General features: G+C 28.8%; 1 protein-coding gene across 1 annotated transcript in view; it reads left to right on the top strand.

Moving 5' to 3' along the window:
- The first annotated feature begins 6,221 nt into the window (after window positions 1-6,221).
- The window catches only part of LOC142328649 (uncharacterized), a 51,823-nt gene continuing 37,064 nt past the window's right edge, over window positions 6,222-20,980 (top strand). Inside the window, exons 1-4 of the mRNA XM_075372533.1 lie at window positions 6,222-6,355; window positions 6,457-6,586; window positions 9,603-9,728; window positions 12,214-12,414. Coding sequence (XP_075228648.1) covers window positions 6,285-6,355; window positions 6,457-6,586; window positions 9,603-9,728; window positions 12,214-12,414 — 528 coding nt within the window. The 5' untranslated portion in view covers window positions 6,222-6,284. The remainder of the gene's footprint in view (window positions 6,356-6,456; window positions 6,587-9,602; window positions 9,729-12,213; window positions 12,415-20,980) is intronic.

Genomic DNA, 20,980 nt, shown 5'->3' on the forward strand with positions numbered 1-20,980 from the left:
CCAGAAAAGTTAGATTATCCGTCTGATAAGTCTGGTCTCTTCCATTCTTAAAATATGTCCTAGAAAGGAACTATCCCTTTATTATATAAAAATTTAATTTAATAATATAGCCTTGTATTTATTTATTAATAATTAATTATTAATCTACACAAAAATGTTTGAATTAAAACCGGAAAGTATACAAAATTTAATTTCACTAATAACTTCTGATTTTTTCATATTATTGTTTTTTATTGTTATTATTGATTTATTATTTTTTGTAAAACTTCTACAATCTGAGGTTAATCATTTTAATAAATCAATATATTTAAATTAGAAAAAAATAAATATATGAACATGAAGTCGGATTCGAACCGATGTGCCTTTCGCTTGTAAGTTACAAATATTTTATTAATTAAAACTTTATTTGGCTATAACTCTGGAACCGATGAAAAACAAGTACCGCTTATTATGTATCGTTGAAAAGCTCTCAATGAGGGCTTTTTTTTTAGAAAAGGGTCAAAATCCAAATGTTTTGGATTTTGGCCTTTTTTGGACACGTTTGATTTAATTGTTTGCAATCAAAAGGAGAAGTGAACAACTAGACGTTACAACAGTTGTAAATCCAAAATTTCAACATTCTACGGCTAATTGTTTCCTAGTTTCCAAGCAAAGGGTTGGGCAGATTTTAATTTCCTTTTCACCAAAGTTCATTATTTTTTTTGGGTTGTCAATTAATGCAATTAAATGTAACTATTGTCATTTAAGATTTTTATGTTGCTGTAGGTGTAGCGGAAAGGATGCATTCCACCTGTTTGAAAATAATTTTAAAAAGGTTCCCCTCGAGAATGTTGTACATGTCTGCAAATAAAAATACGACGGGACTGATAGCTGTTGAATAATAAATGCGGTAACTTTTCAATTTATCACCTGCTATGAAAAATTAAACCAGAATTATGAATGCTATTACATAATTGTTTTAATATATAAATTATTTTATATTATATAAAATATTAGTCACATATAACACTATGAAAACATAAAACATTATTTAGGATGTCATAACCGGATAAGTTAAAATAAAGTGAAAGAAGTAGTTTGATGTAATACTTTAGATATAATTACATAACTTCAAATAAACATGCTCCTTGTCTCAACTGCTGCAAATTTATTGATTAGTTTCTCAAATTTATGCTATTGTTGGTAACCTCCCGCTTCACACTCTGCAAAGCCAAGGCTGAAAACTTTTCTGCCCGGCTGATGATCTCAGGTAGGCAGGATAAGTTTTAACTTTAACCTTTCGCAACTGGCACTGGATGTTGTAACAGTCAGTAAGATCTGAAGAGCGGCTTCCAAATTTGGAAATACATAATCCCCAAACTACACGATGAAGTGTAGCAGGTTCGCAGGTGTCGAAATCTTAACATCAGCCCTTGTGTTGAGTAGCATTCACCAGTCCATTATTTCACTGAACATCTCCAAGCCATCCAACCTGCCAATAAAAATGCATCTCTGCTTCAAGCTACTTTCATTAGTTGCGTACATTTGTATGTAAAAGAAAATCAAAACCGATTTCAGTTTTTTCAAGCTGATGAATTCTTCTCCCATAAGCTTTTGTCAAGCATTCTTTTCATCATTCATAGCATTTCATTATCTATTGTTAGCCTTATATCCTCTTTTGTTTCTCCAGCCATTTTCTTCTTCCTTTGTTGTTTCTAAACTTGGAGATCACAAGAACTGCACAGTTCCTTTGCTTCTCAAGAGGATTCTTGCATATGGCATCACTGTTTACTGGGAAATGCTCTTGTAAAGCCTGAATATCTTGAGCAGTATTATGGAAATTCTTTGTGTCATCCTGAAGCCTTTTCAGGAACTCGAAGTTAAAATCTGATATAACAACTGAATCGCAACACTTCTTGTATCTGAATTTTCATTCTGATCATCTGGTATATTTTCCATTAGTTCTACCAAGTGTTGTCAATTTAACAGCTTCTTCACTGACTCACCAAGAGCAGTTTTCAGTCTCTAATCGAACAGCTGACCACAAAAAATAAACGTACATAGCTTGCACAGTACTGAAAAATATCATACCTTTACCTCAAGACTTAAATTAATGAATCCCCAAGTAAATTAAGTGTGTGATTATCACAGTTAACAGACATACTTTTTGAATAAAACTTCTGGTTTGTTTTTTAGCCAGACATTATAGATGTGTTGTTTTAAAACTGTGATTGACAGACAGTTTTCAAAAAGTAATTTATACAACATTTGTTGCAATGTCATGTCTGCAATCCTTTCTGTATATGTTTTATGAGTTTGAAAGAATACTAAGAAAGACTCCTTCATAACTTCAGTTTTTCCTCAAAGTTTATATCTACATATCTAATGATCTTTGACATTTGTTCCTGGTGAGCAGTGTCACGAGTTGAATCAAACATTATTCCGTAGTATTTGGTTTTGTGATTGTCATACACAAGTTTTTCTCCAACTGAAGATGCTAAAAGCTGGATGAATTCATTTTGTATTTCTGGTGAAAGGTATGTATTTGATACTAAATTTTGCTCTACGTATAAAAGGTCACGGTCAAACTCTTCAACAAGCTTCAGAAGTTCTATAAAATTTCCAATGTTTCTGTCACTCCTGTTTTTCAGTTTCGGTGATAATTTCTTTTTCTGCAGTCTCTTATGGCCAAATTTTGTTTGGCTAAATATTCTATGCAGGGTTACACGTTTTAAATACTTGTCAACATTTCTTTTTCTCTTTAACAATGTAATTTTGAAGCTGTGCAACTATTAAAATTTATTTTATCAGTCTTATTTTCACATTGTGAAAGAATTTTAATACCTTTGAGAATTCTCATGTTCAATAATTTTGTCTGGTTTTTTCAATTATTTAAAACCATTTTCAGTTTCCAGAGAAGAACAGTTACTGACTGCATCTTTTGATGGGAAAAGCAGATACAAAAAACAAAATGCTGCACCCTTCACAGAGGAATGTACCAATGAAGATCAACTCACCGTACCTCCTTTTTTGTAATTTTTTTGTAAATCATGACAAAGTCACTGATTTGTGTAAAAGGCCCACCACTATTCTGAAAATAAATTTATCCTCTTTGTCCTATTTCTATGCAAAGTGCGTCTGACATGATTGCTTTTCCTGATGCCTGGTTAAACTTCATATATCCAACATTTTGAAGGTGAATCACATCATCTACAATTTTAGTATATTTTGGCTTGTCTTGTTGAACTGGACCAGGTAAATCATCATACAAATCTTCTGATGAACCTATATCAGAATGAACCTTTATCTTTATTCCACTTTATCTAAATCTGGCTGTTTTTAATCTATTTCATTACTCTGCCTCTCTCTTCCAAGGCCTATAGTAGAGCATGAGATGTGTTTCTTATTACATCACCTATTGATTTTGATGTCAATAATTAAGAATTTTTTCCTCTTTTTCAAAAGCTGTCAGAATTTTGCTTGAATTCACATATTCTTCGTCTTGGGTCTTCCTTCTGCTCCACTTAATTTTTTTCTGTTGCATTCATTTCATTTTATTGAATATCTGTAAAAATTAGAAATATAAAATTAATAACCGATCAAGTTCCATCGTGATTCATTTTGGAACTTAATGATTGTTATTCATTATGTTTTGAATGAGTATAATTTGAAATTTGTTCCATATTTTAACCTACGAATGGACAAACATTAATTTCAAAATGAAACTGTAAGTGCATTTAAGCAGGGAAAACATTCCATTCTGAAGTTATATAACATTGATTTGACATCCCCAGATGCTGCCCTCAGGGACAGATGTGTGCCCTCTTACCACTTTAGTGTAGTAGTTTGTATTTGATTAATTTCTTAAAAAGAAAAGATTAAATTTCTTTTCACCTTACATTTTATCCTTGCATATCTTGTTAAATTCATGTGTAACATATCCCCAAGTACAACAAACTAAAACAAAAAATAACATACTTACTGTTATCTTTATTTTGATTTTATTTGGCACTTGATAATCTATAATCCAGAAATAAGTAAATTGTTACGTGGCATTGGTTCTTATGTTTCTCCAAAAACAGTATATTGTTTACACAAATATCATGTATGGCAATAATCATCCTTGCAGACTACTTCAAGCTATACCTGTTTAGGCAATACAGCAAGAAAAAATGTTTCAGAAGTGTTTTTAAAGTAGGAAATAGTTCTGAAGGACAAGAGTCTTATCAATGATTTGTTTCCTATATTGCTGGAGCAAAGAAATTGTTAATCTAGAGTGGGAAATCAACATAGCTTGATAGGATTTATGAAATGTATCGATGTACCATAGTGAAATTTTATTTTGGCCCTGGAACCAGTAATTATGTTAAAAATATGGTATGGTGTATGGATAAATTTGTTAAGATTGATGAAATCATGCATGCAAAATGCAAAGATAAAACTTTGGACATTTTTTACACAAGTGAGTTTTCAGAAAAATCTGTCAGAGACTAAGTAAGCATTCATTTGAAAAGGACTTGACTGAAACATTAAGAGGGTAATTTAAATGATTAATCGAACCGTGTTCCTTCCATAAAATGAATTCAAAATGCCTGGGTGCTTGCAAACTGTAGGTCGCCAGTTATGATAAAAAAAATGGCCGGATCCAACTGATGGTACCCACAGTCAGCATAAAAAGGAAATGTGGGGACCACACATAAAGAAATAAAAATTAAGGTACGCTTATATAGCACCTCAATAGTCTGGTTCAGGTAAGCGGCAAGTGAAAACCAAGAATGCTTATCTGTTTGACACATTTGCCAAATTGCCACCACAATAAATAAGTAGACATATTTATTTAACAATATTAAAAATAATGAAAAAAATTCATATTACGAGTTTAAGATTTTTCAATGGGATTGTTCAATCTATAAGAACCCACAGCATTATATTTATTTTGAAAGCTAATCTGTAACAATCTCTGGATGATCACCTTTCTCCACTAAAAATAATGAAAAGTTGACAAAATATTATTTAAGCATATGCTAATTTAGTTTTTACACGACTGCTCAAAATGGATTGTAATGTATTTAGGGTGTGTGAGTGTATATATTTGTTCCACTCTAGCGGCTCAATGGCTGAACTGATTTAGATGGATGACCCTATGTTGGAATCCTTACATTACCGGAGTTGTGTAGGCTACAAAAAAAATATATATATATATTTATTTATTGACACTTAGTAATATTCTAAGTAAATATAAATATTAGTTTGCTACAGCTGAATAAACCTTTACATATTACATGACTGCCCAAGAAGGATTAAAATATTTACGGTGTACATATGTATGTGTTTGTTTCAGTGTAGCAGTTCAACAGGCTGAACTGATTTAGATGTATGACAGCGCATTATAATTCTTATGTTACTGGAAGTGTCATAGGCTATATAAGTAAATAAATATATATATATATATATATATATATATATATATATACTGACTGAATAAATATATATGTATAGACTGAATAACTATTAAGGTAGTTTATAGTTTTAACTACAAAACTGTATGTAACCTCTCTCCACAGAACTCTAACCTTCATCTTAAACCCTAACCTCTCTACACAGAACTCTAACCTTCATCTTAAACCCTAACCTCTCTACACAGAATGGATTATTATCTTAACAGGTCACCATAACTCACAAAACTGATTGTTAATTGACTAAAATATTGATATCCTCGGCTTGGATTTTTACCTTCTACAGATCATTGCTGTCCAAACCATTTATCATTCAGTTATTGTATTTAACTAATTCTAAGCATATCTATTATTAGTAGGAGAGCTGTTAAACATTTTAGGTTAGGTATTTGATGCTCTGTGAAAATTTGTGTAATACTACTTTTTTAATGTGTGAATACAAAATCAAAGACCTGGCTGAAGCATAGTGGGAGCCTAGCAAACCCTTGAATTTTTAATTTGGCAAAAAAAATTGCTTGAGGCATTTTGAAATTTTAATACTTGTAAATTTAGTGTTTAATGAAATAAGAAATAAAAAAGCCAGATTATTTAGTCGGGTTTAAAATTTTCCCAGGCTGTTTCAAAATTGTATTTCATAAAAATTGAACAGTATATAAATATAAATAGATTGGTTTAAAAATTTCAATGAATGTAATGTTTTATAGTTTGCAGTGATTTTATTGTTTTCATTATAAATACTTAAATTTTAATTTGAATGTTTTTATTTTTGAAGGTAATGGATATTACCTTTAAAGAATATCTACACATTTGAAGCTCTGTCCTCTAACAGTATCAAACTAGAAATTGAAGATGATAGCGCAGAGGAAACATTATGCTTGTTTTTACCACATCACCCGATTGATGATATTACATCTGATTGTGTAAGTATAATTTGATTTATGTTTTTTGCTTATGTCATATAGGAAGTGTCATCACATCATTAAACTTAACATTAAAATGTTGATTTTATGTTTTAGGATAGTGAATCTTTGCAAGTGAAAGAGGAGCCACTTAGTAATAGTTGTGATAATTATAATGAAGTTACTGATCCTCTTGCGATTGAAGGGATCAAGTTAATTAAATCTGAAGATCATGTAATTAAGAATGAAGTGGTAAGTTTTATTGTGCATTTATTTTATATTGAAAGTGATGTATGAAGTTTATTCTAGCCCTCTCAGAGTGTATTCATCGGAGTATTATATGAATGAAAGTTTATGTATGCAGTTAATGTCAATTCTTTAATTTGACTTCATTGCATTTTTTATCATGTTTTGATTCTTTCTTTAGTAATTCTTGAATTTAAAAGTTTAACTTACACGTACAGGGAGCATTACACTTCTGATGCTTTACCACATTGGCCAAAACATTACGACTGTTTTTATTATGATAATGCGCGTGTACCCATGTCTCAGATTGTAGATGCAAAACTCCATGAAAATTTATGCTTTGACAGTGGCAAGTTGAAGCATGTGCTGTAAAGTTGTTTTATTCCAATATATTCAAGGTTATGGTCGAGTCTTCTAGTTTACAGGCTTGGTAAATTTATTTTGCATTTTTGTTCATACGTGTATTTTTAAAATAGGTTGTTTGGGTTTGTTTTCGACATCAATTCTCTAGGCTCCAGTTTGACTTACTGTTGCATCATCATATTGGTGTCAGCTTATTTCTATCACGCATTATTTATTGCTGTTTAGTCTTAATATATATATTATTCTTAAGTGTTTTTTATTCTCAGCCAATTTCAGTATTGTCATAGTTCCTAGAAGTCTATTTCTCTTTGTCTGCCCTGATGTCATTTTTTCAACTTGTGCGTATTCAGAAATTTATTTTATCAGCCTTACGTAATTCTTTAGTGGTCTGCTTGCTTGTAAATTATTTTTGTTATGTCTTCATTCCCGAATTCCACACGTTTTCTCTAATCGTTCTCATACTAACACTTAGGCACTAATCTTGTTGCCAACACACACTCTCTTAGGTCTGCCTAGGTTTGGTTTCCCCCTCTTTTCACTTACGCCATTTTTTCGGCAGAGTAGATCAGACTTTCACCATGTGCGGTCGACTGTGACCTTTCTCTCTCATACTTCATGTTTTTTTAAATACGTTTGTCGTCTTCGTACTCTCATAAACGTTGTGGTATTTCTCCATCGAAATATTCTGTAGTTCAACTCGTCAGTGTTTCGTGACTTCACCGATCTCTATGTTTTGTTTTGCCTCGTTTCTTTGTTAAGTTCAAATTCTGTATATTACGTCTCTCGGGAAAGTGTTTCAATCGCTACAAACTGCCGAATCTTCTCCAGCTGCTGATTACTTTTTTCATCGATGCAGATTCTCTCCAAACTCGTTGCTACATATCTGAGGTGCTACGTAATTATTCAACTTCTAATCACAAATTGTTACCTCTGTTATTTTTTATTCGCCATCACAGACTACACCAAGGATAACTGTATGTATATGTGCACTTTAATTTCACGAGTTCATTTTTTACCGATATTCGTGTTATTAAGGGATGTTCAAATCGTTCATTATTTATTATAGTAAACAGTTACGCTATTAGTAAAATTTGTGAAACATTCAGTAAATCGTACATTATGTTTTTCAAGTTGGGTTTAAAAAACCATTTATTCACTTAAGTGCACTCAGTACAGGCAGTCCAGGTGGCTTATATAAGGTTATGTTATTATGTCATGTGCAAACATATTTTATGTGCTTACTTATTACAATTTGTTTATATTTGTACTTGACTCTATCATTCAGTTTAATGTAATTTGTTAATCGCAGAGATTAATTATTATCTATTCATGAACTGAATTCATATTACTTCTCTTAAATTAATCTAAAGAAAATAACTCCTGATGTGAAGTTACGTTTTTGGACTTCTTTGTAATTTTATATTTTCAAGAAAGCTTGTTTACTAAAATAAACTCTATTTATATGTTCACTTTTTTCAATTTGATTATTGTAATTAACTCTTTTTTTATACTGAAATATAATCGTGGCCTTTTTTCTATACTAAACTAGAATTACATGCTTTAATTATTTAATGTTAAGTTTGATGATGTTCATAATTCAGAAAAGGCCAGTGCCAATAATAAGATGTACTGTAGTTTATTTTTCTAAGTTAATGACATTTGTTCATTGCTAATTTTTCAATATTACAGCATATGTCAGTAATGCAAATAGTTTTCCAATACTATGTTTATTGATGTTATGTTTTTCTAAGTACATAATTGTAAATAGGGTGTTTTATGTTCTCTTGTTTTCAGGCTTTGTTAAATTGTTGATTTTCAAAATGTGTATTTGAAAAATGTATATTCATCTATTTTCTCATTTAATATCATTATTCATATGTTGATTCAGCTGACATTTCTTATATAGAATTAAGTTATGTTTATTTCATAATTTCTTTTAATTTTTTAAGGTTATGATTTAACATAAGTTCAGTTGTTTTCTTTCTAATTAAAGTCCAATTTCTTTTGGCAAATACGAGCTGTGTGTTCTTTTATTTTTGTTAACTTTACCCAACAATAAATGCAAATGAATTGAAGAAAAGTCCGTTAAAAAACCCAGTAAAATAAAGATTGATAAAAAAACTTCCCATTGAAGCAAAGATCTATTTGAATAGTGTTAAAATTTTCAAATGTTTTTTTTTTTTAAATTGCCGAGTCTGAATTTAAAAAGTCCAGTTAGTTTGACGTCTGGAAATTTGGGGCCCCACTGTTTATCTTTTCATTACATATATATCATCCGCGTTTCATTTGGCCTTGGTGGTGTTGATTTTATGTTCTGTAGTTAAACAAATTGCAACCTACACATTAAGAAAATAAAACCTGTATACATTTTTAATAACTAGTGTTATATTTCATCGATAGAAAATTTATATAAAAATTAATTAAAACAACTTTTTTCTTTTTTTTGGTCTATTTCTGTCTTAATTCTTGATTTTTGTATAATTTTTAGCAATTAGACTTAGATTTTTAATGGTATTTGTTACCAAAAATATCTATTTTAAATTGAATTTTATGATGTATATAATGGTATAATTAAGTTGCAGGTAGAATAAAAAAAATTATTTAATATTAGTTCGTTTTCATATTTTTTTAAGGTTTTTCATTATCCTTTTTTTTAAAGGAATCTGAGAACTTGTTGAATGATGATCTTTCATCACAACCTAATCTTAATATGAGAACCAATGAACAAATAAATGATTTACGCACGATGAAGATAAAAGAAGAGATGTGGTTTTATCCAGGTCATGTAAGTATTAATTACTGGATCATGTAATAAACATGATTTCTCTCTTGTTTATTTCATAAATATATGTATGTAATTTGTATATATGTATATTTTATTATCTTTGATCTTATTATATTTTATTATCTTGTGATCTTTCATCACAACCTAATCTTAATATGAGAATATGAACAAATAAATGATTTACGCACGATGAAGATAGAAGAAGAGATGTGGTTTTATCCTGGTCGTGTAAGTATTAATTACTAGATCATGTAATAAACATGATTTCTCTCTTGTTTATTTCATAAATATATGTATGTAATTTGTATATATGTATATTTTATTACTTTTACTGTTATAAAAAAAAATTGTTTTTATTTCTATTAGTTCTATTTAATTAATACTGACTTATGCTATGTGTAAATGATAAATTATCAGTGTGTGAGAGTAAATTTTTGTTTGAAAGTTTGGTGATAACTAAATGTATGTATTATAATCTGTTGATACAATTCACATTTCAATAAGCTCCAGGTGATTTGTTTTTAATTGTACCGGTTGTAAAATTTGAATATTTTACCAGGTAAGCAATTTAAAATGGACCTGACACAGAGAGAAACACACAACGCCAGCGGAAACAGTCTGGTTTGTGTGGTTTCCACCTAGTTGGTTACTATTTGCTATGTTTCTGAAAATATTCAGAAGTTATTATACTAGGTTGTTTGTAAGGGTTTGGCATTTGTTTTTGGTTTCTATCTTTGGGTATTTTATTTCAAATTTTTGGTTACGTAATTAGTCTAGGTAGGCTATCTGTTGGAGTGGGTGGGTTTATTTTCTTTGAACTACTCTATTGGCACAGGGACTGTTTGTTAGTCAGTTTTTATTTATTGTTATTGGTTTTTGTTATGTTTAATAATTTGTGGTCTGTTAATTTTGAATTTGTTGAAATTTCATACATTTGTTTAATTTGAACAGCTGTCATATTGGCAACCGTTTGTGTTGATAGTTTTTATTTGTATTATGTGTTTATTATTGTGCACCGACTTTGTTTAGCAAAAGATAATGACTGTTTGTATGTCTATTAGACTTTAATCTGAGATTTTACGTGAAAATTTTCTTACCTGAATTTTCATGTAGTCAATCCAACACGGGTTAAGTGGTGTGAATTTCTTGTACTTGTGGATTTACCCATTTAGTTCACTGTATAATGGATTGTTGATCGAGGGTATGTCTGACACAGTTGACATTAAGAAACAGGGTAAGCCCAAATGGGCTAAACCTGGTGAGGTGTTGCAGCTTGCTGGCTCTTCCTCCTCTTCTGGGGAGGATAAGTCGCAAGTTGAGCCATCGACCTGGGCTGGAAAGGTTAAGGTTTTGGTTCAAGAATCAGGGAAAACCGTTAGAAAGGCAGGTACCTTTGCTCCCTTTCAGACTTCATGAACGAAACTGCCCAATGATGCCATCTTTTCTCATCATAACAGATACTGACTTTTGGTATGTCTCATTCATTTTTTATTCCTGTGTGGTGTTTTCACTATACCAAATTTGACAATTGTGTCTTTAACTATCCCAAATGTATGAAAAGTTGCCTCATCTCTAAATAAAATATCATTATAATTAGGATTGTTTTCAATATGATGATTGCCTCTGCTACAAGCTGATATTGGCAACGAACGTTTGGTTTAATGTGATGTATTTGTAACTTGTACACTTGCAAATTGAGGAATTTGCAGTCCATAACTAGACCACCTAATAGACTTACCTAGACTGGCAGTGAACTCATTGCTTACTTGATTCACAGTCTCTTGTAATTAAAAAAACCTTTTGATTTCCAGTTTGTGAAACCAAGCTTCCAGTCTCTCTTGAAGTCATATGTTTGGAATATGATGTCTTGGATGTAGGAGAATTGATATTTAATTCAGTTTGTACAAGCCATTGAACATGCATAACTAATTGAAACTACTAACCAAAGCATGTATCTTGACAGTTGCATTGGAGTCGGCTTGTCTGCATTTGTGTATTCTGCTGAATCTGAGAGTATACTGAACAAATCTTGGGGATATATCCTGTCGTTTGAGCTTATGTTGTAAGAGATTTCAAGAACTGGTTTCCTAAATAGGGCCATTAGTTTTAGATACCTTCACCCCAGACATCGTGTATATAAAATGTGTGGGTGATCAATATGAATGTAGAAGTAATAAATATATTGACCTGTTATAAATTTGCTAAATAATTAGTTTTGTTGGTTTTCTTAGAACATGCATTTCATAATAAAGTTTCACTCAAGATTATAAACATACTATAAAATAAGTAAAGTTCCTTATTATACTAAAGTTAACTCTGATTAATTAATATTCAATACCATGTTGATTATGAATATATGTTTAAATTATTCAATTTTTTATACATATTTTGTGGTTTTTTGAAAGATAACACTTATTAATGTTATTGTAATTAAAATAATTTTTTATTAATTTATAATTATAATAAAAAATAACTTAATTTACAGGTTGCTATGGACAAAGGAACCATTAAGGGAAGTACCAAGAATTTTATTACTTATAAGAGCATAAATAATTCGTTAAATGATGGAATTATAAATGAAAACTCCATTGAATGTAATTGTGCATACGGTGATGTAACGATAGAAAATTTAATAGAGAATATAAGTAGTGAAAACAAGTTGTTCGAGCAAAAAGGAAAAAAATTGGTTTGTGAATATTGCAATGAAAGATTCAGATGTAACTGTTATTTAAAGAGACACATTAACATTCATACTAAACAGAAAAAAAATAGTAACTTTTGTCAAAAGTCATTTAATTTTGAAAATGTTTTAAAGAGACATCTTAATAATATTAATACAACAGAGGAAAATTATGTTTGTAACTTCTGTCAAAAGTCATTTAATAGTAAATCCCGTTTAGTGAGACATCTTAATATTCATAAAAAAGAGAAAAATTAAATTTGTAAGTTTTGTCTAAAGTCATTTAATCGCAAAAGCTCTTTAAACAGACATATTAATATTCATTCAAAAGAGAAAAAATATATTTATAACTTTTGTCAGAAGTCTTTTCATCATAGTTTTACTTTAAAATTACATTTAAATATTCATACTAAGGAGAAAAATTATATTTGTACCTTTTGTCAAAAGTCATTTAATAATAAAAGCGCTTTAAACAAACATATTAATATTCATAAAAAAGAGAAAAATTATATTTGTAACTTTTGTCAGAAGTCTTTTAATACTAAATACAATTTAGTGAGACATCTTAATATTCATACAAAAGAGAAAAATTAATTTATAACTTCTGTCAGAAGATGTTTAATCATTTTTCTAATTTAAAGCTGCGTATTAATTTACATCCCAAAAGGAAAAATTATGTATGTAAATTTTCCCAAAAGTCTTTTAATTGCAGTTGTGATTTTAAAACACATATTAATTTCCACTTAAAGAAAAAAATTAATATTTGTAACATTTATCAAAAATCTTTTGATCAGATTTATATTTTGGAAAGACATCTTAACAATATCCTTATTAGAGAATCATTATGACCTTTTAAGAAAATTGATTAAGGAAAAAAGTAATAGCATTCTTTAATATGTGTATAATTTAAAACTAGTAGGACAAAATTTTTCTAATGTTTATAATGTAACGTTACATTTTTCTCATTTTTGTATGTTACAACTTAAGGCGGGGAATTTCTATCTTGTTTGCCTCAAACGCAGATTTGTATATTACTGTAGTTTATAGTATATGATGAGTATGTTTATGAACATTTTAAGCCCTGAACCATGGCAGTCAGAAAATTTGGTGTAAAAAAGTTGTGTAAAGTTCTCAAGTGAGACTTTTGTCCAAATCACAAGTTTAAATGTGTTTTTCTTGAACATTTTTTTTTCAAGTTTATATTTAATTTTATATTAACTTAATTTTTTTATATTAATTTAATATTTAATATTATATTTAATTTTATATTAACTTCACATCGTGTGTCTTACATTTGAGTAATGTTTTCAAATATTAAAACCAAAAAAGCTTGAACAAACAATAATATCCAGATATAAATATTATTAAGAATATTTTTTTTTTGATATGAAAAGCTTTTGTTCATTAAGACTAAAAAGTAAAAAATAAAAATAAAAAATTACAATAATATATTTGATTACATATAAAAAATTATTTTTTAAAAAAGCTTTTATTTAACTAATATTAATATTAACATTAATAAAAAAAGGCAAACAAATTAGACAACCCTCTAAAAAGTAAAAAATAAGAATTAAATCAAATTGAGAATTTTAAACAAAAAAATATAATATATTAACAATTATAAAAATGCACTGAAAAGTAAAAAATGAATTATATAAATGTCTAATAAATAACCAATAAATAAATGTAATAATTATTAAATTTTAAAATTAAAAGTAATGAAAATATTTAGTTAAAATAAAACCGTGGCACAGTTTTTATAACAATCTTTTCGAATAAGTATTTATAGACTTTAAAATATATTTTTTGTTTAACGAGGTTGTTTAGTATATGTATATACTTTATTTATCTGTAATAGAATTATTATGAATTTATTTGTGGAAATTTAGACATATTTTTAAAAGTATAATGCTGTCGGAAAATGTAAAAAATGTTTTATTTTTTTTTACCCGACAAGTTTAAAACCTCCCAAAAAAATTAAGAATCTTTAAAATAAAAAAATCCTCTGTTGCCACTGTTAGTATTCTTATACATTCCTTTAACAAATTTTTTGTTATATATTTTAAGGGATTTTTATTTAAGATTTTTTTTTGACTGATGAATTAATTCATTTAAATCTGTGATAATTAATTTTTAGAGATTTTGATTTTTTTTAATATTCGTCAAACGTTTGTATTTTTTTAGGAAATATATAATCCTTTTTTTCTGCAATTACTTTAATGTTTCTATTTGAATTTTTGTTACTTCAAAATTGTCTGCAATTATTGCCTGATCTTCCATAAAGGCAAAACAATTTCTTCCTAGGTTGTCCTTTTTGTAACCCAATTTTTTTTCTTCCGCATTAAGTTTCATTGTTTTCCTCCATTCTTTGATGTCTATCTAGAACACAATTAAAAGGGATCTGACACAATGGTATCATTAACGTATATTTTACCATGCTTAAATTATTTATTGGTAATTTTTAAATTCTTTTTGTGATAATTCAAAATAAATTAATCTTTAGAAAAGGCAATGGAAATTATTTGTTCGGTTAAGAAGGTTATAATTTATGCAGCTTATTATTAATTTTACACATACTATTTGTTCCGCACAAGATCTTCCATTTGTAAACCACCCTCTGATGTATTCTTCAAATTGTTTATTGATGTGCCCTTCTATTCTCAACAACTTTTGTAAGATTTTATAGGTTACTGAAAGTAATTACTGAAAGTAAAATGGAAAAACTTCCATTTTGTCTCTATTTTGTGAAGAGGATGATGAATTAGGGCATTCTTGTGGGATTTTTTCTCTTTTCAAAATGTTTTGTAATAGATCATATGATAATATTAAAAACTAGATGAAATGAAACTAGATAACTAAATGAACTAGATGAAACTAAATGATAATGTTAAAAACTGCAAAGTTATTGGGTCCTTACCCAAATGCTTTATTATTTTTTAGATATCTGATTATATATTCTTTTTTTCTTGTTTATTCGGGGATTTGTGTTTTCTAGTTTAGTTACTGGTTGCAGACAATGCAGCTTTTCTCTGCGTTTTTTGCAGTTTGAATAATTTTTGTATATTTTACTATCACAAGTTTATATGACTTTAATTAAAAATATTTTTTCTTATATTTCATCTGTACTAATTTCTTAGAAAATAATTTTCTTTGTGAAATAGACTATTGTATTGTAATAAAAAGCTTAGTTTATATTAATTTCAGTTTTAGAAATATGTTTATAATATATAAATTGTGATCTTTATGTGATCACAGAAAACAGGATGCTTCTTTATTTTAAACATACATCATTCCTTTTCATAAAAACAAATAAATTGTATTTTAATGTGATTGAATGGAAGTTTATTATTTATTTCAGACTAGTTGTGATGATTAAAACTAAATTAAAGCTATCCACTTTGTCCAACCTACATGGTGTGAGTGATACTAATGAGTGTTTATATGCATCTTTGGGGTTTAAAATCTTAGGTTGGTTTTGAATTGGTTGTTAACACATTAAATAAATTGTTTTTACTTTCTTATTTATTTGTTTGTTTTTCTTATTTGGACAGTGTTAAAGATAATTTGTTCCAGCATTTTTTTTATGTTGATTCATTTTCTTTCTCTTTTCTCCAGTCCTTTTCTGCAGCCATCTTATTTTTCTATTTCTTAACTCATGATTGAAAATTAATTATCTAAAGAGATCCTGTTTTTAAAATCTTTCTACAATTCCTACCTCTTGGACATCTTATTAAATTGCTTCAATCTAATTTATTGTGTTTTTCTTTCAGTAAAAAATCTATTAATTTTTTCAGAGTTCTATTATTACTCGTTAAAAAGATGTGATAAAAGAAACAGTCTTTCTTCTCAATTCTTGGTAAACATTTTCATATTTAATAGAATTATATTGGAATTACAATTACTGGAAAGTGATTAATGTTCAGCATTGAAACTAATTCATAAAATAGTCAAATATTAGCAGTGTATAATCTACAATCTAATAAATCAAGATTATAAGTAAAAAAAGGGATATATTTTTTATTTTTTTAAGTGGATGGTTATAATTAATATTTTTTTCCAGTAAAAATGGTTTTGTCGCAGACCGCTTTCTCTATTTATACAGAGGTACACATGAGTTATGTACAGAAATACAGTCGTATGCTGTTTACTATATTTTTGTGTATTATAACAATCAATAAAATATCAGTGAGATATTAGGAGCTATAATCTGTTATTAGGAGTTTTTAAATTCTTCTTAGCAGAAGAATTTATATCTCATATGTATAGACAGATAGAATTGAGTAGTACATAGAAATGCATTTGGTTACTATTTATTTCATAAAAGAATTATGATGGATTAATGATTTGCTGTAAAATGATTGGTGTTCAGTATTTTCACAAATTACATTTAGCGAGCTGAAGGTTTGCCCTGTCTTTGTCGACCAAACTGTTGGCTGGCTTAGGCAAGACGAATGAGTAGGGTTTACTGTACTATCTAACCGGATGACATCCGATTACTAATAACATGACACATTTGTATATAAAATGCAAACACAAACAATACATCGACTAGTACACTAGGCACAGGAGTTGCAAGTAGAAAACTTTCAGCTTGCGTATTGTATTATAATACCGATAATAAGATATTTTAATTTTGTAACTTGTACAATTTAATACATGAAAATAATAAATAAAAAAGAGGATTAGATTTCTGATATTTTTTGTAAAATAGTTTGCGTAATTCATAATATTTCAGCAAAAGTCACTGCTGTTATAGGTCTTTCTCATATGATTACAGATAGGTACATGTGAATAGTACACAGAAATATATTCGGTTGCTAATTAGTTCATTTTACACCAGAATAATGAGGTGCTTGAAAACAATCAATATCCAATAAACTATTATAACTGAAATAGGAATGATATAATAGTGCATTTATTCATTCTTATGTGACTTTTTTCTACATTAATTTTGCCATTTTCCAAGTCTTCTCTCTCAACTTTTTGTTTTTCAAAATAGTCCACTAGTGTTTTCATTATTCTATATTTGTACTATTAATATGACAATAGAACATTTTATCTTCTTTCTTGAGTTTATCCGTTCAATTTTATTGCATTTCTTCTGTCTTCAGTCATTTGACTGGTTTGATACAGCTCTCTAACATTCTGTATTTAGTGCCAGTCGTTTCATTTCAGTATATCATCCTCTACATCCTACATCCCTAGCAATTTGTTTTATATATTCCAAACATTGCCTGCCTGCACAATTTTTCAATCTACCTGTCCCTTTAATATCAAGCGACTATTCCAGGATGCCTTAATATATGTGGCCTATAAGAGTGTCTTCTTTAACTATATTTTTCCAAATGCTTCTTCATCAACTGCCGCAACACCTCTTCATTTATCACTTTCTCCACCCATAAGATTTTTAACATTCTTAAAGATTACTAAAGATAATCTTATCTTTAAAAAAAAAAGCACTACATTACTAAAGATTTTAATCTTTTCATGTCAGGTACTCTGATCGTTCAAGTTTCACTTCCAAATATAAAGCTACGCTCCAATCATATGCTTTAAAAAATGTTTTTCTGACATTTAAATTAATTTTTGATGTAAGCAAATTATATTTCTGACTGAAAGTTCGTTTCCCTTGTGCTATTTGGCATTTTATATCGCTGTTACTTTGTCCATCTTTAGTAATTGTACTTCCCAAACTACAAAATTCTACCTCTATAATATTTTATATTCAGTGGTCCATCTACATTATTTCTATTGCATGTCATTACTTTTGGTTTGTTCTTGTTTATTTTCATACCGTAGTTCTTGTGTAAGACTTTCATCTATGTCATTCATTGTTTCTTCTAAATCTTATTTTTACTCTTTGCTAGAAATACTATTTCATCAGCAAATCATAGCATCTTTATATTTTCACCTTGCACTGTTTTTCCAAATCTAAATTGTTCTTTAACATCATTAACTGCTAGATGTTAAGTAAAGATTAAAAAGTAATGGGGATAGGGAACAGTTTTGTTGGATTCCCTTTTTAATTGCAGCTTCCTTCTTATGTTCGATTATTACTGTTGCAGTTTGGTTGCTGTAAATGTTAGCAATTGTTCATCTATCTTTATACTTAACCCTAAATTTTTTAAAATGCTGAACATTTTATTCCAGTTTATCAAATGCCTTTTCTAAGTCTATAAATGGCATGTATGTCAGTTTGTTTTTCTTTAATCTTCCTTCTATTATTAATCTGAGCACTGAAATTGCTTCCTTCTTCTCTTTACCTTTCCTGAAACCAAATGGTCTTCTAACATTTCTTCCACCCTCCTCTCAATTCTTCTGTACAGATTTCTAATTAAGATTTTTTATATATGAGTAGTTAAGCTAATTGTTTTGTATTCTTCACATTTGTCTGCTCCTGCTTTGTGTGGTATCATGACAATAACACTCTTTCTGAAGTCTGACAGAATTTCCCGTTTTTCATAAATATTACACATCAGTTTGTATAATCTTATCTATCGCTTCGTCATCTGCACTGTGCAGTAATTCTGCAGGTATCCTTTCTGCTACTCACATCTTTCAATGTTCTATTATATTCAGATCTCGCTATTATACAACACTAGTTTCATTTCCTCCATATAACTTTTCAATATATTCTACCCACCTGTCGACCTTTTCTTTTGTACTATAAATCAGTGTACCATCATTATTTAACACATTATTAGATTTTAATTTATCTACCACAAATTCTTAACTTTCCTATATTCTGTGTCTATCTTACCGATGATCATTTCTCTTTCCGCTCCATAAGACTTCTCTTTAATCTGTAATTCTGTTTGTACAAAATGAATGTATCAAAGACAATTTATTATTAAATTCACACGCAGCAAGTTTTTTAATAAGTAACTTGATATTAACTACATCAAATGCACAACGAAAACAACAACAGTATCTTCCATATATACGTACAAGTTTGTTCGTGTAGATTTACATTCCAACAAACCATGTTGTTCAGATTTTTGCAAAGTGTAATTTTCATACAAATTAACCTAAGATCTTTGCAAAAAATTTGTATTTGCTAAGAGCAATAATTATCGATATCTGAATGTCACCATTTTTAAATAATAGACATGTTTTGGCTTACGTTGTGAAATAAAACCTCAATTTTTGAACTTTTAACTATTTATTAATACCACACACGACACACTCTTAAACTTTTAATCACAGATTATGAGCTACATTGTTAGTAACAGAGGTCGTAGAAAGGCGTGTAATCTCTCTTAACTCATAGCAGACTGTGTCAGTCGATGTGTGAAGACTAGTAACCAGCTGACTGACACAATCACTTCCTCCACTGCCTAACTGATTGGGAAAAACCTCAACAGGATATGTAACAAATTTTTGAAACGCTAGGAAAAAGAAGAGTATTTAAAGAACGATTGAAGAGCTTAGTAAAAAGCTGTACAAAAAAGGCAGAGCATTTCTTCACTAAAAGAGGATTAATTATTCTTGGCTTCTCAAAGCCGCATCATTAAGTCAAATGGCCTCTTCAACATCATTCTCAGTTAAATAATGTGTAACTGCAGCGATCATTACAATTAAATGTAATTTCAGTTAAGGAAATTGTTAGTTTAGACACTCTCAAATTTTTTAGTTTAGAATAAGTTTTACAATGTCAGCGCCCTTATTAGCATACTCATTTCAAAAAGCATACACGATTGATAACATCTACGTTGTTATTTTTATTAGCAAATTTAAAAAAAATCTTTAGAATCATCAGATAAAGATTCCTCAACTTTAACAGTTTAATTTAATAATAAATCTTTATGACTAAGAGTATTGCTTACACTTTGTTCTTAAATAATTCTTAATAATAAGTAGATCTATGTGTTTTTTGAAGAATACGGAACTTTTTGTTGTTAGTAATAATAATTTTACTAGAGAACTGCTTCAAAAAATACATTTTTTTATAAGTAGTTTTGGTATATGACCTTTAACAATATTATTAAGTGGTCGCTATGAAAGATGGTACTTGTGTTTAAACTGATGTATATTAGTTAAAAAAAATTGCACAAAAAATGAAGGAATTGTTGAAAACAGCAATTATTTTTTCGCTAACTGGATTTGGACAATTTTAGTTAATGTCATTTCTTTTGAAAATTAGGGGTGTGAAAAGCGGAAAACAAAAAAAATTTTTGTATTTTTTTCTACTTTTGGAGGTATATTAAACGATTGTTTCTCAATAATTATAATTAAGATTTAGCCCAAAACTAGTATTATTTAAGCATGCAGGGTGTTTTTTGTGAGACAGCCTATCTTTAGTTTCAGTGAATATTTTATGGGAAAAAACACATCGTTGTAATTGTTGAAAAAATTTGAATAAGTATTTAATATTAAGCTTACAATTGAGATTGAAAAGGTTTAAAAAGATCATTCAAAAAACACAGTTGCAACTAGAAGTTGATCGTGTATCCTGTTTGTTGCTGTAATGACCAACAACAAGCAGGTATGGTTTAATATTGTCTTTCACACAGTTTTATCAGATTACTTTATACCTTGTCAATATTATAAATTATAATTTTTGTAAATATTA

The sequence above is a fragment of the Lycorma delicatula genome, chromosome 8 (genome assembly GCF_047948215.1).
Source record: "Lycorma delicatula isolate Av1 chromosome 8, ASM4794821v1, whole genome shotgun sequence".
Taxonomy (NCBI): domain Eukaryota; kingdom Metazoa; phylum Arthropoda; class Insecta; order Hemiptera; family Fulgoridae; genus Lycorma; species Lycorma delicatula.